We start from the raw sequence: 25,285 nt of genomic DNA, 5'->3' as shown, positions 1-25,285 counted from the left end.
AATTTTAAAACATTGTATTTTACGTGACGTTATTTTTTTGCTTAGCATATTGTTATTTAATTTAATTTTATCCCATAAACTGTATTCTTTTATGAATTTTCATAACTTATATAAAACTTTACACACACAAATGTCTTTATAATCATAGTTTATACATATATCTTTTTAACTTCGTAACTGACGCCATTCATACTGTACAAATGTACTTTTAATGAATAAAGTTATTGAATTGACCACAAATAGCTGAATGTGGCCTCTAACACTGAACTGCTTTGTTGTACACCATACAGTGCAGAAATTATCTAACTATTGGTATTCTTAACATTAGTAATTTTTGATTTTCAAATCTGGTCATCATTCATTATGAGGAGCTTTAAATATCATAACACTTGTTTTGTGAAACCATTAAAAGGTATAATATGATATTAATTAAAAAGGAATATGGTATGGTTTCTTTGCTACTTTATAAAAACCTGTATACTAATAATCATTATGGAATATACAGGATGATCTGAGGCTTGACTCCAGAATGATGGAATTCAAACTCAATTGTAAAACATGTACCTGCAACGTGATGCTGAGGCCAGGGACAGAGGACTGTATATCAGAACCCTACGTGAGTTTTCTTAATTTGCCTTATAAAACAAAATAATATATGATTGTATCTATGTGTGGCTCATAGTACACGCTGTTAGGGACAGGAAAACACACAGCACTGCACTGCCTCTATAACTTTTAACAGTTGAAAGTTGACTGTATATTGATCCTCTATAACTTTTAACAATTACAAACCTCTAAAGGTTGAAGTTTTACACAGTTACACAATACAATTCAAAGTTGAAGATGAGTGCTCTTCAATAACTATTGCAACGGTGTGTGGTGAAAGTTGACTGTATATTGATCCTCTATAACTTTTAACAATTACAAACCTCTAAAGGTTGAAGTTTTACACAGTTACACAATACAATTCAAAGTTGAAGATGAGTGCTCTTCAATAACTATTGCAACGGTGTGTGGTGAAAGTTGACTGTATATTGATCCTCTATAACTTTTAACAATTACAAACCTCTAAAGGTTGAAGTTTTACACAGTTACACAATACAATTCAAAGTTGAAGATGAGTGCTCCTCAATAACTATTGCAACGGTGTGTGTGGTGAAAGTTGACTGTATATTGATCCTCTATAACTTTTAACAATTACAAACCTCTGTAGGTTGAAGTTTTACACAGTTACACAATACAATTCAAAGTTGAAGATGAGTGCTCTTCAATAACTATTGCAACGGTGTGTGGTGAAAGTTGACTGTATATTGATCCTCTATAACTTTTAACAATTACAAACCTCTAAAGGTTGAAGTTTTACACAGTTACACTATACAATTCAAAGTTGAAGATGAGTGCTCCTCAATAACTATTGCAACGGTGCGTGGTGTAAGTCTAACCCCTCACCTCACCAATGCTCTACTCGTTTCCTTAGTACAGTGTTTAAATTTGGTTGTTCCTTACATCTTTTGTATAGGAACGAGATTTTATAGACAACCAGATAATTTCATATTCTTAAATTGGCTGGTTACAGTGTCGTACTATGTGAAGTCTCTTTAAATGCAGGCTATTTACAGTTCATTTATTTTAATAACATTTCAAATTTTTGATATGTTAAAACTATCGTGCTTATGTTCCTAAAGTATGTGTTTATATTATACATTGGTAGTATTATTTTTACTGGGCAAATTACATAAAATACTTGGTGTGTAATATTTTATTGTGTTGAAACTGTTTTTAATTATAGCAGTTTCAATGTCCATGTTACACTATATTTTTATGAGAATTGACTTACTGGTAATATTTTGTTGAATATCGTAGTATTACAAACTATTATTAATTTATAGGATACTTGTAAAATTAATTATAACATTAAATTTACCAACTTACTATTCGTATTTCAAAAATTCTTTTCTTAGTGGATTTTAGGAATTATTTTAAGATAAATATTTTTTGGGGGGGGGAGGTGGAGGCAAAATGTTTTTACTTAAACCATTTGATTATATATTAATTTTTAAAACAAACACTCCAATAATATAGGTTTTTATTTTTGTGAGGTCTTTCGTACTCAATGAGAACATCTTCAGACCCACATAACTGAATATAGTATAACCATTCACATAATCAGTTTTACTGTATGAATTCCAGCATCATTTATTACTTTCTACAGTCAAGTCTCTACAGTCAAGTCTCTACAATATTTATTAATTTAGCTATACACCCATATTTTCCACATAAACACTATAAAAAATGGTGTAGTGTAATGTCATCAATTTTTATCTCCATTTGTTTTTACAGAGCTGTATATATTTTCAACTGCTCCCATTTTTATATAAGGCATGTTTTGTTACTACCTGTAGTTACACCTTTAAATGTTTGAAATCAAGTCCAATATTGGTTTAATTTACCTTAACAGAAATGTCTTCTACTTTTCATGGAATGAGCGTCAGCTAATCTGCAATCATCCATAGCAAATAAAAACTATCCAAAGTTGTAGAAATCTTATTAGTTGAAATACAAAGTTATTGTCGATCTCTTCCATTCTATATACCAATATTTTTGCTGAAAATTAGTGGCAATCAAATTAAATATGATCTTTTATTTGTTAACTAATTATGAAAGGCTTGCTTGCTTTAACAAAATGTCACTGACTTTGAAGTGACTTATAGCAGAATCATTTTCTTGTAATTTATTATTAGTATTATTTATAGTAAAATTTGTTGTTTGTGATGGTGAGTGTTTTAAAGATAAAACTTTGTCTTCCCAAAGTTTACATTCCAAATTAGAAAATGGTTTTGTGTTTTTTGTCAAATGTCTACTGACATTAAATTCTTTCAGAATAGCAACGGTTTCATTAAAAATAAAGTATAACATTTTAATTTTTGTTATTAACTATTAACTAGTCGTGTTCGCTCTGGATTAAAACTTGCCAATCTGAATCGATTTTGTTTTTATTTATAGTAGCGATTGTTGCAATAAAAAACTAATATTTCTTTCCAATACAACCAACATAATATGCAAAAAATCAGTAACACTGTGCTTTGTGATCTGCAATCTGATATCTTCGTCAGGTGAATAACTAATCTAATACATAATCACAATCTAGGTTAAAAATAAGCAAATCATACCAGAGCTTTGTGACACGCATAAGTCAGGATTCACAACAATCATGTTGTGTGTCAAGTCCATGAACTCTTAAGACCTGCCTTCATTTTAGGTGGTTGGTGAATGCAGACTTACTGTGAATCTAATTAAATATTAATTTTTACATATACAGCAGACATCCTTCCTGGTCTTTAAAATTTTATCTCTTTGTAATTTTGATGACATGTGTTTTTATTTAAGTCTAAATTGTTTATATTATTACTTTAACCACTTTTAATCCATTTATGTGTTTCCGATGATGTGTTAATTGAATATGAAAGGCCTTACAAAAAATAAAATTTCATAATTATTGGAGTGTTTGTGTTAAGTAATAAATTAAGTATTTGATTCCAATAAGAAGAAGCTAGTAGAATGCATTGTACACTGGTCTTGTTTATCCTCAAAGAAATATATTTACATTTATTTCCTGGTATTAATATTTTTATAAAAATCACATATTTAAATTAAACTACAAAGGAATTATAAACATATTTTTGAGAATAAAAGTGCTTTAAATTTTCTTGAATAAAATGAATGAAAATGAAGTAATGAAATATTTGTTGCTGATTATTCATCAATTGGTAAAATATATCCTGTAATCAATATCAGTATTATTTATTAGTAAAAGATCATATACTCATTAAAGATGATATCCTGATGTGTAGAGTGCTGTGCCACTGAGTGATACAAGTGGACTGATAGAATGGGTTCCAAATTTGGTCGGACTCAGAGTGGTCATCACCAGCATCTACAAGCAGACAGGCATCGCAATGCCAGCCAGAAAATACAAGGAGATTTGTTGTTGTGAGTTGTTTTTTCTTCTTGATTATTTTTGTTTCCTTTTCTTTTCAATTGTATTAGTCTTAATAATTTTACTGCAGTATTCTTTCTTTACTTTTTACTATAAGAATAGTATATGGCTATTTAATATTTCCAACTTTTTTGAGATTATTTGTTTCAGAACTTCATAGTATGCTATCTTTAAGGCAAACATAGCCGTAATATAGTATATGTTTAAAATGACAATACACACAAACACTTTTTTGATATTTACAAAGAATAAAATTTGGTGTTCTTAAAACTAAGTAATTGAATTAAAAACTTCTAAATCCAAATATAACAGCTGATTGTTGATTCTACTGGTTACTAATATTAAAGTATTAAATACCTGTAGTACTAGCCTACTACATTATTTCAAGAAAGTTTGCACAAGTTGTTTCACTCAAAATTTATACTTATCCACTGAAACACTCCCTTAAAAAAAGTACACTAATGTTTATAGAAGTTTTTCATTAAAAAATCATTAATTTCTCAAAATTTTACATTAAATGCACAGTTTCAGGTACATATTCAGATTAAAAGTAGAAACATACAAGTACCTTCTTATTAATTTCTATAACAAGTGTTGTTTACAAAATTCTGTAGTGTCATCTAACAATCGTATACCTGCTCTTCAACTTTAAATGAAAAAATAATGAATACATATTCTTTTAGAATCCAGTTTATGGCACACATAGATTGCCTAAGTGTATATTACAAAATAAAAATCTACAAAAGAGATGTTACTTCAAATGCCCTCCTGCTATATTAAAGAACACCAAAAGAGTATTTGGATGAATATTTATTTTTTATCAAATGGTTTCACTATTGGTTTTTGCATGAATTATGGAAAGTTGTAACTGAAATGGAGTGTCTGAAAATGTAATCCACTTAATAAATAATTCGCCTTCGCACCCCTTCAAATTAAAATCGTGATTGGTTGTACCAAATGTATCCAGTCTTACGCAACAATGGATTAGAGGGTAAAAGTGACATTTAAAAGGTGCTATTATTGAATACTATTTAAAAAGTATCCTATAAATAGGACATAACATAATTGAAATACAAGCATCAGTAAATATCAAGCGTCAAGTAAACTGGAGTGCACAGGGCTGGGAAAATGTTAAAACAGAAACACTTTAATGATATTGGAGAAAACAATGGCCTTGAAGGAGACATTAATTCTGAGAGTTAAAAACAACAGGACACAAATGGTGAATTGCTCTGTTGCAAAGATATACAGTGGAACCTCGATAAGTCGGATTAATCGGGACCGCGGTCGATCCGGGTTAATGAAAATCCGGGTTAGCCGGAGAATTAGGTAAAAATTAATAAAATATGGTATACTTACAGATAAACTCCATTATAATTGTAAAAACATCAAACATATGCACATTTAATTATTATTAATCCTTACAGTACATTTATAACTGTTCATTTCCTGGTAAAAAACTCAGTCAGCTTTGGTTGTGCCAATGTCGTCTGCCGCTTGCGTGCTGTGCGATCCCGCAGTCTCTTCAACATGAGCAATTCAGCCGGCGATGTTTCTGCCTGCCGCTCGAAATAAACCATTAGTTCGTTTAGTTTGGTCACTGCATCTCCATGACTCATCACTGGATCTTCAATGTCCCCGTCTGCCTCCTCAGCGTCTGATTCATTAGCATCAGGTAAAAACGACACGATCACTTCCTCGTCAGTAAGTGGCTCATAGCCTCCGTTATTGTTTGCCCCTAACCACAGAGTAATGTCATTTTCATCGACTTCAAAGCAGCCATCAATATTTTGGAAAATATCCAAACGTTCTTGGGGCTGGACATCGTCTGGAGAGTCATTTTCCATATTACAGTTCTCCACTGGTTGAATTATATTTTCAGGCAAGTCGCATACACCCTTCCACAGTTTTTTCCAAGATTTAATTAAGCTAATTCTAGTCCCCCCCCCAAGATTCTGCAATCATGTACATTACAGTTTTCACATTAAATGTTTTGAGAATCTCAACTACACTGTGTTCTCCTTCATTGTCAATGATTGTGCTTAGCATCTGTCTTCTGTAAACCTTCTTGATTTTCTCGAGAACCCTCTGGTCCATGGGCTGTAATAGCGCTGTTACATTAGGCGGCAAAAACTTGACGGTAATGTCCCCACTGACCAGCACATCTGCAGACGGATGTGAAGGAGCATTATGAATTAGTAGGACAGCTTTAATTGGCAACCCACAATCTTTTAAATATTTCGTCACACCTGGTACAAAACAATCAAAAAACCAGTTTTTAAAAGTGTTGCTGTCCATCCATGCATGCACTTCTTTGAGACTTGTAGACAACTGGTAGAGAATCCCGATTTACGTTTTTCAGTGCTCACGGATTTTTCGCTTTTCTTATTAAGAGTAGAGGAAATTTATGCTTCCCCGAAGCATTGCTGTAGGCCATTATTGTCAATTGGTCTTTGCTTTTTTTGTATCCCTTTGCGTCTTTTTCAGTTTTTGAGGCCAAAGTTTTGCTCGGCAACATTCTGTAAAACGGACCCGTCTCATCGGCGTTATATATTTGATCTGCCGTTAAATTTTCTTCTTTAACAAAATCCAAAAACTTGTTTTTATAGTCATCAGCAGTGCTGTTGTCCCCAGATAGACTTTCTCCTGTGATAGATAGTTGGCGAATACCATGCCGTTTTTTCCACCTATCCAACCATCCTTGACTCGCAGTAAAATTTGGTTCACAATCAGGCAACTGTTTATTCAGCTTGATTGCCTTTTCAGAAATGATAGACACTGGCAAACCACGTACCCTTTCTGCACAAAACCAAACATACAAAGTGTCGTCAAGAGTCTCGGTTTTAGCTTTCTTAGCTTTGCACCGATTGCCCAAACGGTTTTGTTATCATCTTGAAACAAAATTCTTCGATTTTTGTCCTATTTTTTTTCCAATCCAATACTGTAGATGTACCGACACCATAAGATGCTGCAATTGTTTTTAAAGATTCGCCTTTATCAATCCTACCTAATGCCTCTATTCTCTTTTCCATTGTCACTACAACATTTTTACGTTTTGTTGCCATCGCGTAGATAAAAACAAACGCACGCACAACACAAATGAAGCACACTATCTGAAGCACAATTGCAGAACAGAAGCAAACAATACAGTACACTACACACATAACACGGGCACAAGCGAGCGGAGCGAGGTAGGAACGGTACTGAGGGGCCAGGCGTGGGAGAGGATTTGGGGAAATACGCGTCTGTTATTGTTTCCGAGAATCCGGGACAATGACCGCCACTCGGCCGCCGTGTGCCATGAGTCACACACTCACTGTCATACAGTCCCATCAAATACTGATGCAACATCGATTCACGGACACTATACCACTCAAAAATATTATTTTTTTTTACTTACTTATTTTTGATTATTACGTTTTTATTTTTGAAATGTTTGTCTGATTTTTTATTTTTTTATTGAAAATCGGTCCGGGTTAGCCGGACTTCCGGGTTAACGGGGGCTGACTTATCGGGGTTGTACTGTAGTAAGCCTAAAATTGATGAATAGGTTTTTGAAAACAATGAAAGTGGCAAAGTGATAGCTGAACAAGTTTTACTCCACTAACGTATGTAACTAGTAATAAGATTGTACATGCTCTATATTATTGTAAAAGTTAATAAACATTTAATAGATAAGTTTTTGTCACAAATAAATAAAATAAACTAATGATAATGATTAAAATAACATACAGGATAGAACAATGTCCTTCTGATAACAGACCATCTATTCTAATTTAGTATATCATCACTAGATACTAGCACTCATAATCTCATTGGTAAAATAGAGCATCTTCTGAGTGGGAGAAAGATAATAATATTTTTTTGGAACAAAATAAACTACTGTAGGGGTTCCTCAGGTTTTTACAAATTTATTACATAGTGCAGTGAGTTAGTTAAATACCTGCTGCTGATGAATAGCTAGGAGAAAGTTGTTGGTACATCACCACTTGTAACAATTTCTTGTGCCTTCATGCCATCCCCAAGTTTTCTGTAATCCGAAAACCGTGTTGTAGGATAGATCACTGAAATCTGTGATCGACACCTACCTGGAGAGATTCAGTAAGATCAAAACACGGGGCACAAGTGATAGAGCAGTCTTGTCCATATGCACTGTTTTTCCATTCCGAGCAGAGTCAGTGACATATGGAATGGAAGAAATGGTTCCTAACCATTACCAATAAGCCAGTCTGCACTCAACTTACTACCACAACATAATAAGCACTACTTCGGCGACTGCCTTTGTGCAGGCAACACCTAAGTGCATTGCACTTGTGTTTGAACTACGTGTTGAACCATAATAGTCAGAAGGAATAGTTTGTGGGTGGCTTGTTCTTCTTCCGATGTGATTTTGTTTAGAATTCATTTTCTATTTGTCCTCAGCGATGTGGCTGCTACCAAAAGCAGAGCCTTCAGTAAATGGAATTGACTTGCTAGAGATTCCAAGAGCGAATTGCCTGAACCATTGTGTTACATCATTTCAACAACAGAGTCACCTTACTTACAAAATACAGTTCTTCTGGTATCTAGTTGATACTCAGAAGCCATCTAGTGTAAAACTAAATGATAGGATGTTCTTTTTGTCTTATCAGTCAATTGAGTGCACTACGATGTTCAGACATGATCTCAATTCTCTGGGACACACCAGTTATTTGAATTATGTTGTTTGTTTTAGTGGAGGATAAGTTATCAAGGTATATTAGTACCAATTTCTTCCATTTCATAAGTCATTGACTCCCCTTCGAATAGAAGAACAGTCTGTAGAGACAAAACTGCTCTATCACCTGTGCTCCGTGTTTCGTTCTTGCATGATCTCTTCAGGTAAATGTCGATCACAGATTTCAGTGATCAATTCTGTGACAAGTTTTTGGATTACAGATAACTTGGGATGGCATGAAGGCACAAGACATTGTTACCTTGATAACTTATCCGCTACTAAAACAACACCATATTTCATCACTTGTAAATGTCTCCATACACACAAAAGATTCATTTCTGGCTGGTTTATATCTTCCAGTAGAATCTACACTGGGTACATAAAAAACAAATGTGTCACATATATAAGCAACCTTAAGGATGTTCAGAAGTGGCTACTAACTACAAGTATCAAAATAATCGGGTGGATTGATAAGTCTAGTCTACTGCAGAGGATGACTGTTGGAGTGAATGGAGCTCCCTTAGTGTTCAAAAGCACATGAGGGAGTGCTATCCCCTCCCCGCTTTGACTGGAGAGGCTGGAACAGAGGCTGGTATCTCCCTCTTCCAGGGTGATATGGCTGAGATGCAGTCTGTTATCCCTTCTCAACAGAGAATTGCAGGCAACCCAACCTTACCCATACCTAATATCCTGTCACACCAGAAATGTAAAGGTCTTTTTAGTACTAAGTGCAATAAGAGATTTCTCAGCTCTTGTCTTAAGTAAACAAAAAAAAATTAATTCAGAACTGAAAAATCCTTACCCAAGTTAGTTTTAACCCTCCCTCTATTTTGGTCAGCTGGGATTTAGTTGTTGTCATTAGTTAATAATTGAAATAAACTGCAGATGGAGGTGGTGAAATTATAATCTAGAAATATTTGTACAGCCCGAAATGATCCACTGACCAAGAAAAGGGAAGTGTTCTTGATGAAGCTGTTGCCATGTCATCCACCTGTGTTACGGGAATGGTACTTACGGCAATTCAGCCACCCCACCAGCTGGTACCTCGCCCGTACCAGTCTTGTGCGCACTCTATCCGTCATGTCCATCGTGGGGTTCATGCTGGGACTGGGTGACCGTCATGGTGAGAACATCTTACTGGACTCTACCTGTGGTGACATAGTCCATGTTGACTTCAATTGTCTCTTCAATAAGGTATTTTTCAATTCAAGCTAATAATTTGGTAAATTCTGGGTGGCCACTCAACCTGGAATAAGCCAGGAATCTCCCTGTAGAATCGGGAAAATTCAAAAACAGTTTTTCTGCCTCTAAGAACTTATGAAATAAAGAAATCATTTAACAGCTCCTTGAATTAGGAGTTGATTGATCCCAAAAATAATTTTTTTATACTAAATAATTTTTGAAACTCTGAATGAAGATCGATGACATGTGGGTGATGATATCGCCATATTGTTTGTAGATTTTGAATCCTAGGTTGCCTCCACTAGTGTATTAGAGTTTATCTTGGTTATTTGTACTCCTATTCGCCTTAAGCCCTCCATCACATAGCGATCCATCAAACTATCAAATTAGGCCTATAGATTGTCTCAGTTTAGTCTGTGAACGATTGCATGTCACAAACATTCTGATTACATCAAATGAAATAATAATAACCGATTACATAGGTTAAAACAATGAAAGTGAATCATGGTATCACACCCAAACCTACTAAAATTGTTACAGTCTGCAGATGGCCGACTAGCTGAGTTCCTCACACAGGCATGTTTTGTTATCAGAACGTCATTGGTTAGACAATGGCTGGTGGAAACCACAGCCTTTCATGTATTTATTTACTTTGTAATATTGTGTTGTTGTGATTCTATTCTTTTACTATCTGAAAGAAAATACAAAATATCTATGAGCCAGATTACGTTAATTATGCCTGTATTCTGGGAGCAACTATGGAAGGGAATGTTCGGATCCAGTCTCTACTTATTCTAAATATTGCAAATTAACCATAATTCAGTAACTTCCCTAGCAGATAACTTTCTGATGCATTTTTCATATATTGTTCTGATGCATTTTTCATATATTGTTCTGATGCATTTTTCATATATTGTTCTGATGCATTTTTCATATATTGTTCTGATGCATTTTTCATATATTGTTCTGATGCATTTTTCGTATATTGTTCTGATGCATTTTTCATATATTGTTCTGATGCATTTTTCGTATATATTGTTCTGATGCATTTTTCATATATTGGTCGGCAGTGGGATGTACTCAGAGCCACGATAATTTCCCAGGACTGTAGCCAGGGCTGCAACTGACAAGGGTTGCTCAGTGGTAAACATATGATTGCTAATTTTTTATTTTACCTTTACGTTTTACTTGTGTAGTTGTACATAAATAGATTCCGACAAAATTGTAGTTTTGAACTGAATGCTCTGCTGCAGCCTGCCGCACAATAGAACTATATTAGTTACTGTTCTCTTTGTTTCTCCGAACTGTATATATGTATTTTCCAAATATCACTGGAAGGAAAATTATTAGGTATACACGATGTTATGTCAAGACATTGATAGTCAAAATTATAAACAAAGGAGCTCAAAATACTTGTTAGCGGTGAATTATCACAGAATTCCTTGCATATACCATTAGAAACAAAATTTGTTAGGCCACCTGTGGCATTTCCTGCAAATACAGCTGATGACAAAAACCGTCACTATTGTGTTCGGCATAAGGGTTAAACACAGTATTAAAGTTGTAAATATTTTGTTTGAAAATAGACTAGAGAATCGGAAATTTTTGACCGAAACAGGAGAAAAACTGGAAATTTGAGAAAAGGTTTTGAGTGGCCACCCTATACATTTTTAAAATTGTTGAATTGAACAGTTTTATAGTTAAAGTTATTCTTTTTATATAATAGACTGCTTGAAGATTTAACAGTAATTGTGATTGTGTACCATCATTAGGAAATACTAGTTTTAAACAAAATATTTATAATGAACTGCTACGCATAAAAATAATGAAGTTGGAATTGGAGTAAATTACGCACACTTGATTATTATAAGCACTAAATTTGTTGAACAGTACATAAAATCAGTGATAAAGTAACATACCAATATTTTTGTAATAACAATTTATTCTTTAACTTATAATTCTGTTCTTATTTGTTGAAATAACACATTTTCGTTATTGTACTGCTACATATCAGTCACGAAGAAAGGATGGCTTTCAATAAATGAGTTAATTTGTAGTCTCGTGTAAAATACAAGTACACAAACTCTGATACAACATGATCAAATAATCAGGGCAATATTAATGTTTGCTTAGTTCATTTAAAATTCTTTGCCTAATACTAATTAGAAATTTATTATTTTGCAGTTCCCAATTAAGAAAGATTTGATAGGTATCTATGTATTTAAACCTTCCTTCTTTGTTGTGAGAAACATTCAATAGTCAACTCTGATGATGATTGCCATGTTTGACACACCAGGAATTGTACAGAAATCTCAGAATTAACAATTTTAAGTTTCGTTCTTTGTCCCATTCATTTTAGCCAATAACCTACTGTAATATAAGTTAACAATTTCTTCTTTTACAGTTTTATATTTTCAAAGTGAATGATGTTATATTGATTATTTCAAATTATAATTAATTTAGGGAAACAATGTCAAGTTAAGTGTCGTAATTCATCTTGATATTGACTTCCTGTTTGTTTTCTGGTGTCAGTTCAGTAATGGAGCGTGAATTATTCATTATTAGAGAGTTGTAGTTGTAATAAGGTTGGTGGAAGCAAGCATAATGCTTATAGTTTTAATGATATTGTCAAACTTTGGACATGCTTGTATCTAGAAATAATTGTTGATGAAAACTCTAATACAAGGGCTATCCAGAAATTAACAGAATTTTTGAATGGTGCGGCAGTGGGTGGGGCTACAACCGCCATCTTCGTGTCAAAACACTCTGGAGTTCAGTACGCATCAAGCTGTATCTCTTTTTATGTTTCTCACTGTGATTAATTAAAATGTCTACTGCAATTGAAAACCCACCACCTGCGAAGTGCGTTCAGAGCAATTGAATTCTTGGGTGAAAGCCGAGTAAGGCAGTGGTGTATTGACTTTAAAAATTGCTACACCAATGTTCATGACGATAGTCGTAGCGGTTGGCCTAGCCTAGTGACTGAAGATTTGATGTTGAAAATCAATGACAAAGTTCGTGAAAATCGCCATTTCACAATGATTGAACTCTCACAACATTTCACACAGTTTACTTCATGATTGTTTTAGGGAAGCTTGGATACCCCAAATTTTGTATCAGGTGGGTTCCAAAAATCCTTACGAAGATCACAACAAGAAAAAACAGACTTGCTGCATCACTTTAACTTTCCTTGATGAATACAACCAACATGAAAACGAACTTCTCGATTGTATTATTACTGGTGATCAAACATGGATGAAGCATGTCAATTGTGAAGCAAAAGTGCAGTCTATGGAATGGGGGCCCAATCATTCTCCCAAAAAAACCAAGAAAATGTCTCTAAACTCTGACAGCGAGAAAAGTTATGGCAACTGTGTTTTGAGATGCTAAGAGTGTGATTCTGGTTTTTCCTTGAACGAGAATCGACAGTCAACGCAGAGAGGTACTGTGAAACATTGCAGAAGTTACGGCGAGCAATACAAAACAAGCGTAGGGGAAAATTTAGCTCAAAAATTTTATTTTTCACGACAATGCACGCCCCCATACAGCCAATTCTACAAGACAAGTCTTGGATGATTTTGATTGGGGAGTGTTTGATCATCCGCCCTATAGCCCAGATCTAGCACCAAGCGATTACCACCTCTTTCCAGCAATGAAGACTTGGCTCGCAATGTAGCGTGTTGTGATAGTGACACTGAACTTCTCGCTGCCATTAATCAGTGGTTAAGATCTCAGGCGGCAGATTTCTACAAAACTGAAATCGAAAACTTGTGTCAAATTATGATAAATGTGTCAATTTGAACGGGTATTACATTGAAAAATAGCCTAAGAGAGAAGTTTGTTAATGCATGTAATAAAGTATTCTTATTTCAGTTGGTTACTATTTATTTCAAATTGTCTTGTTACTTTCTAGATAGCCCTCGTACTACTATGAATATTTTTATTTATTTGTAAGTGTCCTTGTCAACTATTATTAAATAGGACAAAATTCATGATCTTTGATATTTGTTTCTCCAAACTTTTTCTAGAACTAATAGCTTAGTATTTGCCTCTTTTATAATTTAGGATATATAAAAAAAAAATGGCGGGAGATGAGAAGTTGAGTGTTTGCGGCTTGTGTGTGGAAATACAATCAAACCTCGTGGAAATGCTTTAAAGTGCGGAAGTAACTGTGAAAAGTGGTTCCACATCGAGTGTGTAACATTTCTGAAATAGAATATAACAACGTAAAAAATTGCCTTACAAGGTAAAGGAGTAAAACTGGACTTGTGAACCCTGCCAGGAGCTAACCTCGGCAAACTCTGACAGTGAACGTTCTGGTTTAGTGCTGGAAGAAAAAATTGACAAGCTCTTCGAAATTGTAAAGGGTCTTGTAACTGACAATCTGCTCCTAAATGAAAAATTCGACAACGCTTTTGACCTAGGTAAATCGAAAAACATCTTGCCGGTAGGCTGTTTGACCATAACCTCAAACGACGTTAGCCCTAGGCCTATGAAGGCTTAAAGACATTGTTGAAGTTCATGAGACTCCCAATAACGACAAGAGAGTCAGTGATAGTGCAAGTAGTGATCTACATGGATGCCCCTACTAATGCAAGTAAGGCTAAAAAATAGTTCTAAGCAGTACGTGGCCTGCAGGCCTAAGCCTAACCTACATCAATGTAGTAATAATTCTGATGCAGACAATGAAGGCTTCTGCACTGTGTCCTATAAAAGGTAGACGGCAAGTTTAAACCATTACTTAATCATAAAGAAAAGACCACAAGCAAGAAACCTAATAAACTTATATCTGGTAAAAATAATAGCAATCAACTCTTAGCTGTGATTAGGCAGTCTTGGGTTTATATCACCAGACTCCAAGTATCTGTAAATGAAAATGATATTACAAGTCACCTTGAGGCAAACTTAAACTCCTAAAATTTTAACTGTGAAAAGCTACAAACACGACATAATTCCTACAATTCATTTAAAATAGAAATCCCTCCAGAACTAGAAAATGAAGTAATGAACCCTGAATTATGGCAAACTGGAATTTTAATCGGAAAGTATTTCTCTCCTAGGCCTAACAAAAATCACCAGAATGTAAATACTACCAGTAAACCCAATGAAAATGTTTTTTTTAGATCCAGTGACAAAAAACGACTCAGAACTAAGTATGGCTGGCACACCAACTAAAATAGAAAGGCTTGTGCATTTTTCAAAGTATTGTGTGCTTGCAATACTCTTTCTTAATATACAAGGAGTCAAGTGATAAACTTTCCACTTTTGGAAGATCTTGCAATGCAGGAGCATTATGATTTCATCTGTCTTTCAGAACATTGGTTTGCAGAGCGGAGAGATTGATTTTTGCTGTTTAAGTGGGTATAATCTATTGAAATCGACTCACTTCAGCTCAAAATTATTTCTATTTACCGTACACCAGAAAGCAACGAATGGGTTTTTTCTTGAAAGCATAGAAAAAATTCTCCTCTATCTCAAGAAATGGATTAATTATAAAATAATCATTGGAGGAGATGTGAACGCCCAGTTTGACGTCACCAAGGACAAAAAATCAGTAATAGATTTTCTCAATGTTCTTCGGCAGTCTAATTTTTTACCACCACAACTACCAACCTACTAGAGGAGAAGCCTGCCTGGATAATGTGTTTTCAAACATAAACAAAAATAACATTTTTTGCCATACTGTGCCCTGTTATTTCTCAGATCATGGACGGCTTAGTGTTTCAGTTTTGTCTGAACAGTCTATTGGACCTGATAAGACTGATGATAATTTTGTTCTACACAGATTATTTTCAAAATAGAAACTAGACCTCTTCAAGGTAATAATCAGTAAAATCAATTGGCATAATCAACTCTTTCTGTACAATTGGATTACACATGGAAATGCAGTTAATAATCCTTTTACACTGTTTTTTGAAAAGTATACAGACCGCTTTTGAACAATGTTTCCCCTCTCTGTAAGTATAAAACTAAACCCAAATATGTTAATAAGTCAAATCAATCATGGTATACATCAGATCTTTTCAGGCTCAAAGGGTCAAGTTAAACTTGCATATGATAATTTTTAAAATAAATCAGAACAACCTCAACAAACTAGCCTACAAGGATTTAGTACATAAATACAAGAAAACAATAAAAGAAGCTAAGCTCAATCACAATGCTAACTTAATTGAAAAATCTAACAATAAATGCATGACAGCTTGAGGAACCTAATTAGACCTAACCTGCAATCTAAGTCCAACCATAGCTGTATTCCTTTACACTCCAGTGTTCTTAATGACTTTTTTTATTGAATCTGTCAGTTCCATCAGAAATAACATTGTAAAACCTGAGACTACTTTTGAGCAATTTCTTAATTTAACACAAATAGATCAGCCTAATTTTTAACTTTAAAAACTTGTAACCTTGTGATGATGTCCTTATGGTCATCAAAAAGATGAAAAACTCCAAATCTCAAGATTACTATGGTTTCTGAAATTGGTTAATCAAAGAAATAGTACATTATATTGTAACACCTCTTACTTACTGTATTAACGTTTGCCTTCAAGGAGGTATTTTTCCTGAATGCCTAAAAAATTTCCAAAATCTCTCCAAAATTCAAAAAGGGGGATAAATACAACCCAGGCAACTATCGGCCTATCTGTCTGGTACCTATCCTGTCCAAGGTACTTGAACACATTGTACACAATCAGGTAAACCACTATTTTGAGTCTTGGTTAATGAACAACAATTTGGCTTCAGAAGTGGACAGTCTTGCATGGATGCAATTGGGGCCATGGAACATGATATTAGAACATGCCTTTGAAAATAAAAACTTTGCCTGGGCCTCTTTTATTGACCTTAGCAAGGCATTTGACTGCGTGGGACCATGGCACTTTGCTTCATAAGCTTAGTTTTCTATGGGATAAAAAATAAAACTCTTGAATTTTTTAACAGTTACCACCATAATCGAAGGCAAGCGGTATATACAGGGGGTGTATGGTCCTCTATCGCTACTAGCAACTGTGGTGTTCCACAAGGCTCGGTCCTTGGACCCCTTCTGTTCATTATAGCCACTAATGACTTACCATATTGTCTAAGAAGTAATGTATACCTATATACAGATGACACTACATTACTTACATGCAATAGAGACCTGAATCAACTTGAAAACATGGCTAATCATTCACTTAAAACTGTTTCTGAGTGGTTCTCTGCAAACTCGCTCTTATTAAACGAGGAGAAAACCCAAACTATTATTTTTGGACTGAGATCAGTACCTCCAATAAATAATTTTAACACTAGCAAAGAGGTTAAGTTCTTTGGAGTTTGGATTGACCAAAGTTTGAGCTGGAAAAAAAAAACAAATAGAGCATCTTTGTACTAGGCTAAGTAGATTAACATTTCTTTTTCGTAGGCTAAGTGACATTTTACCTGATGACTATGTTAATACAGTGTACTTCTCACCTCTTTGCAATCTGTTCTCAGCTATGGAATTGTTTTTTGGGGGAATAGCCCACACCTAAATAATGTTCTAGTCATACAAAAAAAGGTTTTTAAGAGTTATAGCTAAAGTTAACCATAGAGAACACTGCATGCCTATTTTTATTAAGTTTAAGATTTTAACTGTTGTTAATTTATACATATTTAATATCCTGTTAACTAGTTTTAAGAACCCCTGCTTACATGTAAAAAGGGCTGAGGTACACAAACTTCAACACCAGAAATAAAAACAATTTTTGATGTACCTTTTGTTAGACTTGGAAAAAAATCAATCTAGTCATAGGATAGTGGGTATAAAAATGTTAAATAAGCTGCCTAAAGAAATGCTTAATCTTACTTTTAAACAATTTAAAATAAAACTCCAAAATTGGCTAATAAGTAATCCTTTTTATTCATGTAAAAGAATTTTTTGATTTTCCTGCTGCTGAAATCTGTAAGATAATTAACCTAAGGTTTTCACTTCTCTCACTGCCTGTACATTCTGTTATTTATTTAGTTCTAATTTACCAAATAATTAAGGTTGTTTTCTTAAATTTCAACCACAAAACTTTTATATTTGTGTACTTTTAATCTCAATTTTATAGTTCCTTTTGACAATTGTGAACAACATGTTTCCTGATTTTTGACTATACCTCATGCATGTAAATCTGTGCCTTATGGGTAATAAAGACTGATTCTGATTCTTTTACATATTCGTGCCTGGATTGAAAATGCATATAAAGTTTAAATTTCTTTTTGATGTTTAAAGGGTGAGCGATTTGATTGGCCAGAACGAGTTCCATTTCGGTTGACACATAATTTGGTGAACGCCATGGGACCTACTGGAGTGGAGGGACTGTATCGTCACTCTTGCGAGATCACAACACGAGTCATGAGACAGCAAATAGATCAGCTCATGTCAGTCGTACGACCATTCTGCTATGATCCTCTTGTCTCTTGGAATACCGACAAGAATGCTCGTGATGAGAATGCTGAGATGACCAATGAGAAGGTAAATAATTAATACAGGATGACCAATATATCATAAATCGGTATAAGATTACATTGGTTAAACAGTTTGTTACACCATTGAAATTTTTTACACATTAAAATATTTCTTAAGTATAATGGTGAAAAATTAAAAAAATTATGCCATGTACAATTTCAAATAACAATACGTATATATTAATGAAAGATGTGCAATTTAGTAACAAAACCAGTGATACCTAATTTGTCTATCAAGGATTAAGTGATGTATTTATTATATTTTTTCTCAATAATCTCTTTACTCTATGTATATTTAATATCTTTAAACATTGGCAACAATGTACTCTAATGGCACTGTTATGTTCATGTGATTAACCCCTTTACAGTTTTGACATAATATTGCGCAAAAAGCATTCCTATGACAACTGCGTGTTGCACAAGTAGTTCTGGCATATTCTACTAGATGTCATCACTTTGTTGCTCCTCTGTCATTAGTGTTTGCACCTTGATGAGTTCGCTATAGTCACACAGTGCAAACAGCTACCACGTGTTGTTGTTCTTGCATGTATTTGGTTGGTTTTGCTTTTTATAAAAGCCAAATCTGCTGATGTGTGGCATCTAGATTGTATAGCGATGGGTTTCGTTTGTTTTTCTCCATCAACAATAAAGACATGAAAACATATGACTTTGGTATATTACAAAACTACACAACAAATTAAAAACCATGAAAATCGACATAGATGATGGTATATTTAAATCATTTCCACTATTAAATGTTTGATTAGAAGACTGCAAACACGACTAGTCACTGTTCGTTTGACAAATCAAGATTTAAAGTTTGAATTTTTCATGAAAAGGTTAATACATATTACATATAGTATTTGATTTAATTTGTATAAATATTAATAAAAATATGAGTACTTTTAAATCAAACACACCTTTCATCTAGTTATACAACTAACTGATATTTCTGTAACATTGTTCACGTTAATTTTTGTCTTTGTGAATTCTGGCTGATTGTAAAGAACTTAAAATTTAGTGGCAGTAAAATGCTGCCTAGGTCTCTTTGATACTTTTATAACAGCACTAAACTGTTGCCTGTTCCTTAAAGGGTTATATGGTTTTATCTATGTTTCCTAATTGCTTTTTGAAGGTACTTCAAGTGAATTCAAGTGGTTATTACTTCTCATTAAGGACATGACAGGGCTAAGTCGTGTCGTTATCCGTCTGTCTTTGTGATAACTCGTAATAGAAATTTCCTAGAGACTTTAAACATAGTACATAGGTCCTTTTGGTGTAAGGAAGATCAGTATTGATTTTGGAGTTATAAGATCAAAGAACAGTCTGTCCCATCTGCGTGATAACTCATTCATTACATTTTGTCACGTCCTTTGATACTGCCTTATATCGGATTGTTTTTAGACATTCTATGATCATTATAATGTAAAGCAAAAGTGAACAGCTGCTGTTCATAGACAAGATTTATATCACGAAGGATTACTGTTTCAGGCATTGGAAGATATCCAGAACATCGAATCAAGACTGCAAGGAATCGTCCGAACTCGTAATAGAGCTCAATCAATTCCATTGTCAGTTGAGGGACAAGTGCGCACTCTTATTGCTGAAGCCACAAACATTGACAATTTGTGTCAGATGTACATTGGCTGGGGACCGTATCTGTGATGTCGACCTCTACAGTATTCGTTTATTCTCAAAATAGTAAACCCTTAGAATTAATAGCTAAAGTCCAACACATTTTTGTAAGCATGTTATTGCTGAATCTGTAACTGCTAATATTTATTTTGTACAAGAATTATACTGTTATAGGATTATTTAATGTTATGCATATGTACAAATGTGAAATACAACTGTATATTTTACTATAAGTAAACAGTGATAAAATTATATTTTTTTATTAAATATACTATTGTTATTTGTATGAAATTGTATCATGACTATTTATTTTCCTGCATTTGAGAAAATACACTTTTTTCCATCTACTGAATGAAATCTTAGGGATGTGCAGGTTAATCCCACCTAATTATTTCATTTGTGTTGAGTTCAGATATGGAAAAACAGGTGCAGCACAACTGAATATAACACTTAGAACTAAGAAAGTAGTACTACAATAATATTCTAATTATTAAGGAAATACACAGCTGAGTAGATTAAGCACAGAGCAGGCAGTTGCAAAATATTTCTTTTGTCTCTGAACCCATCACTTTAAGGTCGCTTTATAATTATAAGGTTTAAATAGAACGACAGTTCTTGTCCTAAAAATCTTTATCAATCCTATAACTTAGTAAACATAAAAATAGTCGTCGATAAAGTGTTTTACAAAATATACTTTCCATGTTTAACCCTGGCAGAGTGTGAAGCGCATCTCAGATGGGCATAAAAAAGCTGTCGTGTGGAAGTGCATCTGGTTTTTATAAAATTACTATTTATTGGCTAGATATCTGGATAATATTTATAAAAATTAATTCAGAATGTTATAAACTACATATATATACACAGTACAGTACAGTTACATATATATATATATATGTATACATTAAATTTGTATATATGGCAATAACCTAATTTAATTTCAATAAATAATGAATCACTAAAAGTACTGGCTGTGCCAGGAAGTGGTGTAGTGGTAGTGCACTCACCTGGCAAGTGAGAGATCCCGAGTCCCGACAAGCAAGGATTTTTTTGTGATTCAATATTTATTGAATACCTATGCATATAGGTATTTATGTGTAATATAATGAGTTTGGTAAACGTTTTACAAAAATATTTAATTTATTACTCATAGTTTTTGATTTTATGAGAAATATATTTTCAATAAATATAAAAATTCCATATAGTCCCTTAATCTATAGCTTGTTTTTAGGGTTTTCACTAAAAATTTGCATTTCCAGATTTTTCTTTTCTTTTTTGGATCCTAGAAATATATCTTTATAGCCATGGTTGAATACAGGGTGTCCCATGAAGAAACAGGAGAGACTGTCAGGACTTGTTCTTACGGTGAAAATAACGAAAAAAGTTCATATACACATAGGTCCAGAAACGCTTAGTTAGCGAGCTATACAGGGTGAAAGATTTCGCCCAGATTTCAGTGCCACCGTTAAAAGGGAGCCCTATTAAATTACTTTTGGGCGTTACCCAGGACGTAAAATTTAATGTATATTATGCAAATTGAACTGAAAAATTTAATAAAATTGGTACCAGACCTCTAGCTGCAGTAATTTTTAAGATATCTGAAGAAATACGCAAAATTCGGTGTCCAAAAACAAGTTTCATTTAGGTTTCAAGTAGATTTACTTTGTTAAATGTGTAACAAACACATAAAATTCTTTAACAAAACTTGTAAAGAATTAATTTCTTAAGATAATGATGTAAAATAAGCCAATAAAAATTATACGTAAACTTTAAGAAAAACAATTTTTAATTAAAGAAATAACGTACAAAGAATAGACAAAATCGGTTACACTTTTTTTCTTACTGAATGTACATCCTAATATTTGGAGAAAACATGTTAATTATTGAAAATAATTATGTATAGATTTTATTTATAGAAACATTCTTCTATTTTTTCTAATGAATTACATACTAGTAAAAAAACTTTAGTGTCATAAAATTAATTTACGTTATTCTACAACTTTTGTAACAAAAATATTATTTTCATAGGTTGGCAGTACTAACAGCTGTTCAACAATCACAATTACGAACTTTTTTGAATATTTAATATTGGAAGTGTCATACAGATAAGTTAAGTATAAATATTGATACAGTATAAAAGTTAATATGCCGTTTCAATTTTCTAATGAAGAATATGCCGACATAATGTTCTGTTACGGATATGCTAATGGAAATGCGGAAGCTGCTCGACGTGAATATCAGGAAAGATTTCCTGCAAGGCGGATTCCGAATGCGAAAACCTTTTCTTCAGTGTTTCAGTTTTTAAGAACGAATGGATCATTTCCAACAATTTCGTTTTCGGTTGAACGGCAGGCACATCATCGCGTTAACGATGAACTTCAAGTGATTCAACATATTCATCGTAGCCCGGGTACTAGTACGAGGCGAATTGCGTATCGCACTGGTTTATCGAGAAACAAAGTGTGGCACATCTTGCGTAAAGAGAGACGTCATCCTTTTCACCTGCAAAAGGTACAACATTTGCTGCCGACAGATTACCCTTTACGGTTAAACTTTACTCATTGGCTTCTAGACAATGCTGATAGGGTGAATTCAATTTTATTTACTGATGAAGCAACTTTCACGAGAAACAGGTCCTTCAATTGTAGAAATAGTCATTTATGGAGCGAAGAAAATCCACATGGTACCGTAGAAACCTTTTTCCAACACAGATTTCACATTAATGTTTGGTGTGCCGTTATTGATGACAAAATTCTAGGACCATTCGTTTTTGAAGGAAACCTTACAGGAAATATGTACGAACAATTTCTGAAAAATGATTTACTGGCTCTTTTGGAAGATATCCCTTTACAAAAAAGATTTAAAATGATTTTCCAACACGATGGTGCAACTCCTCATTTTTCTTTAGTAGCTAGAAATCATTTGAATGCTAATTTCTTGAACTGGATTGGGCGTGGTGGACCAATCAACTGGCCACCACGATCGCCTGACTTATCGCCTCTTGACTACTTCTTATGGGGACATACCAAAGCTATGGTGTATAAACGTAAAGTTGATACCAAGGAAGAATTACTCGTTAGAATTCGCAACGCATTTGACAGTATAAGAAAACAATCGAGACATAATTCGCAGAGCCACCATAAATATTTTACGTCGAGCAGAGTGCTGTGTGCATTGTGAAGGAGGGAATTTCGAACAGTTACTAAACTAAGGTTAGTTATTTTGTTAGCATTTATTATTTTTGCAATAGTAAGTGAAAATAAAAGTTTATAAAAACATGTACGTTCAGCAAGAAAAAAAGTGTAACCGATTTTGTCTATTCTTCGTACGTTATTTATTTAATTAAAAATTGATTTTTTTAACGTTTACGTACAATTTTTACTGGCTTATTTTACATCATTATCTTAAGAAATTAATTCTTTACAAGTTTTGTTAAAGAATTTTATGTGTTTGTTACACATTTAACAAAGTAAATCTACTTGAAACCTAAATGAAACTTGTTTTTGGACACCGAATTTTGCGTATTTCTTCAGATATCTTAAAAATTACTGCAGCTAGAGGTCTGGTACCAATTTTATTCAATTTTTCAGTTCAATTTGCATAATATACATTAAATTTTACGTCCTGGGTAACGCCCAAAATAATTTAATAGGGCTCCCTTCTTTTAACGGTGGCACTGAAATCTGGGCAAAACCTTTACCCTGTATAGCTCGCTAACTAAGCGTTTCTGGACCTATGTGTATATGAACTTTTTTCGTTATTTTCACCGTAAGAACAAGTCCTGACAGTTTCTCCGTTTCTTCATGGGACACCCTGTATATTGTTATTTTCTAATACGAGTATTCTTTTCACAATATAACTTTATTTTATTTGGAATTTTACACTTACTCTAATATATACAAAAAATACATAGCCTACTGTTAAATTTTTGTTATGCATTTTATTACAAAACATACTGCAGAAATTCCAGTTTTATTTCTACTGAGAACTAAGCACACATTCTTGAAATGAAAAGCAGGTATATTTTTCACGATAAGGCTATTAAAAAACTCTTTAAGCTATGTTAGATATCCCCTCATCACACTTAAATTTCCACTGTCTGTACTAAGGTTTATAATCGTGTCACAAAAGGCAAGCATCTTGACCATAAAAGAAGGATTTATGGAATTAATTAACCCTTTGAACTGATGTATACTAAAGTACACTATTAGTTCTACAACTCTTATTATTGGCTGTTAATAAATATGATAATAATCTTCAGTGCCTAAATGGCCATCTTTGACATGATTATACTACTTTTTAACCCTTGTTTTACTCATAGCACTTACCATAGGTCTCACATTTCCCACACTGTTACACTTTACTTCACTTTTCACACAAAATTTGATCCATTTTATTTAACAAATGAATAAAACATGCTTAACCTTAGCAGTTGCCACTGAAAAAGTAAACAATAAATACAGCTGGAAATTTTATTATTCTTCAGGAGCAAGAGTATCAACAAGTACAAAAAATTTTGACAATCGGACTTTCCAAACCCATAAAACTTAAAAATTCCCATTACTTTTTGAATACCCCTTGTGTGTCACTACACATATACGTTTTTATGATCAGTGTTACTGGTTGTGATAATAGATGCCAGATGGCGATAGCGATTCATATCTGTATAGGAACAAATTTTATCTGCTGCGCATCCCAGCTGACATGACGCCCTCACTACATCTTGGATATTTTAATCTTTTGAAAATTGTTCTTGTTTTATTACAAAATATTTCTTACAAAATATCTGATGCTAAAATTTACCATATATTCTACAAATTGTGACTTTAACCTAGTGATTTTTTACTTTTTTTACATATTTTTTAAACATTCCTATTACTTTAATGGTGACTTTTGGTAATACTTATACAGTAATAGTAATATTAAATTGGTAATAGTAATACAGTAACCATTTAGTATATAAAAATGTTATATAGAACATTATTTTTAGAAATGTTTATTAAAAACCATTTTGAAATAGAAGTTTTGTCTTACATCTAATAACAAGTGACATTTAAAACAAGATTTTTAATGACTTCAATTCCATACTCTTTTAATTCTTTCGGACCCAACGTACGTATAGAACTGATGCTCATTTTTATCGAGATTACAGGCTGCATAGTTAATTTAAATGTCTCATATTTGGATATGTGATAGCCTTGCTTACAATTTATGTATAGTTTTTATTATGTTTAAGTTTTCTTATTTTGGTAGCCAGTGGCCTTGAATATAAAAAAGGTCAGGTGATTTGCTCTAGCATCAGTGAAGAGGGC

General features: G+C 33.5%; 2 protein-coding genes across 3 annotated transcripts in view; both read left to right on the top strand.

Annotated features, from left to right (window-relative positions):
* Positions 1-3,885, top strand: part of LOC124360495 (serine/threonine-protein kinase ATR-like) — a 67,238-nt gene extending 63,353 nt beyond the window's left edge. Inside the window, exons 26-27 of one of the 2 annotated variants that reach the window (XM_046814172.1) lie at positions 506-616; positions 3,852-3,885. In XM_046814172.1, coding sequence (XP_046670128.1) covers positions 506-507 — 2 coding nt within the window. In that variant the 3' untranslated portion in view covers positions 508-616; positions 3,852-3,885. Of the gene's footprint in view, positions 1-505; positions 617-3,848 lie in introns of both variants that reach the window. The other variant, XM_046814173.1, reaches the window with a different exon arrangement.
* Positions 530-20,006, top strand: LOC124361256 (serine/threonine-protein kinase ATR-like). Its single transcript, XM_046815302.1, has 6 exons — positions 530-616; positions 3,852-3,990; positions 9,619-9,887; positions 14,158-14,322; positions 18,106-18,348; positions 19,833-20,006. The coding sequence occupies exons 1-6, from the start codon at positions 530-532 to the stop codon at positions 20,004-20,006; spliced, it is 1,077 nt and encodes a 358-aa protein (XP_046671258.1).
* The last annotated feature ends 5,279 nt before the right edge of the window (positions 20,007-25,285 follow it).

The sequence above is a fragment of the Homalodisca vitripennis genome, chromosome 4 (assembly GCF_021130785.1).
Source record: "Homalodisca vitripennis isolate AUS2020 chromosome 4, UT_GWSS_2.1, whole genome shotgun sequence".
NCBI classification, from domain to species: Eukaryota; Metazoa; Arthropoda; class Insecta; order Hemiptera; family Cicadellidae; genus Homalodisca; species Homalodisca vitripennis.
Note: the sequence above shows the minus strand (reverse complement) of the source record. Positions and strands in the feature narration are given on the sequence as shown.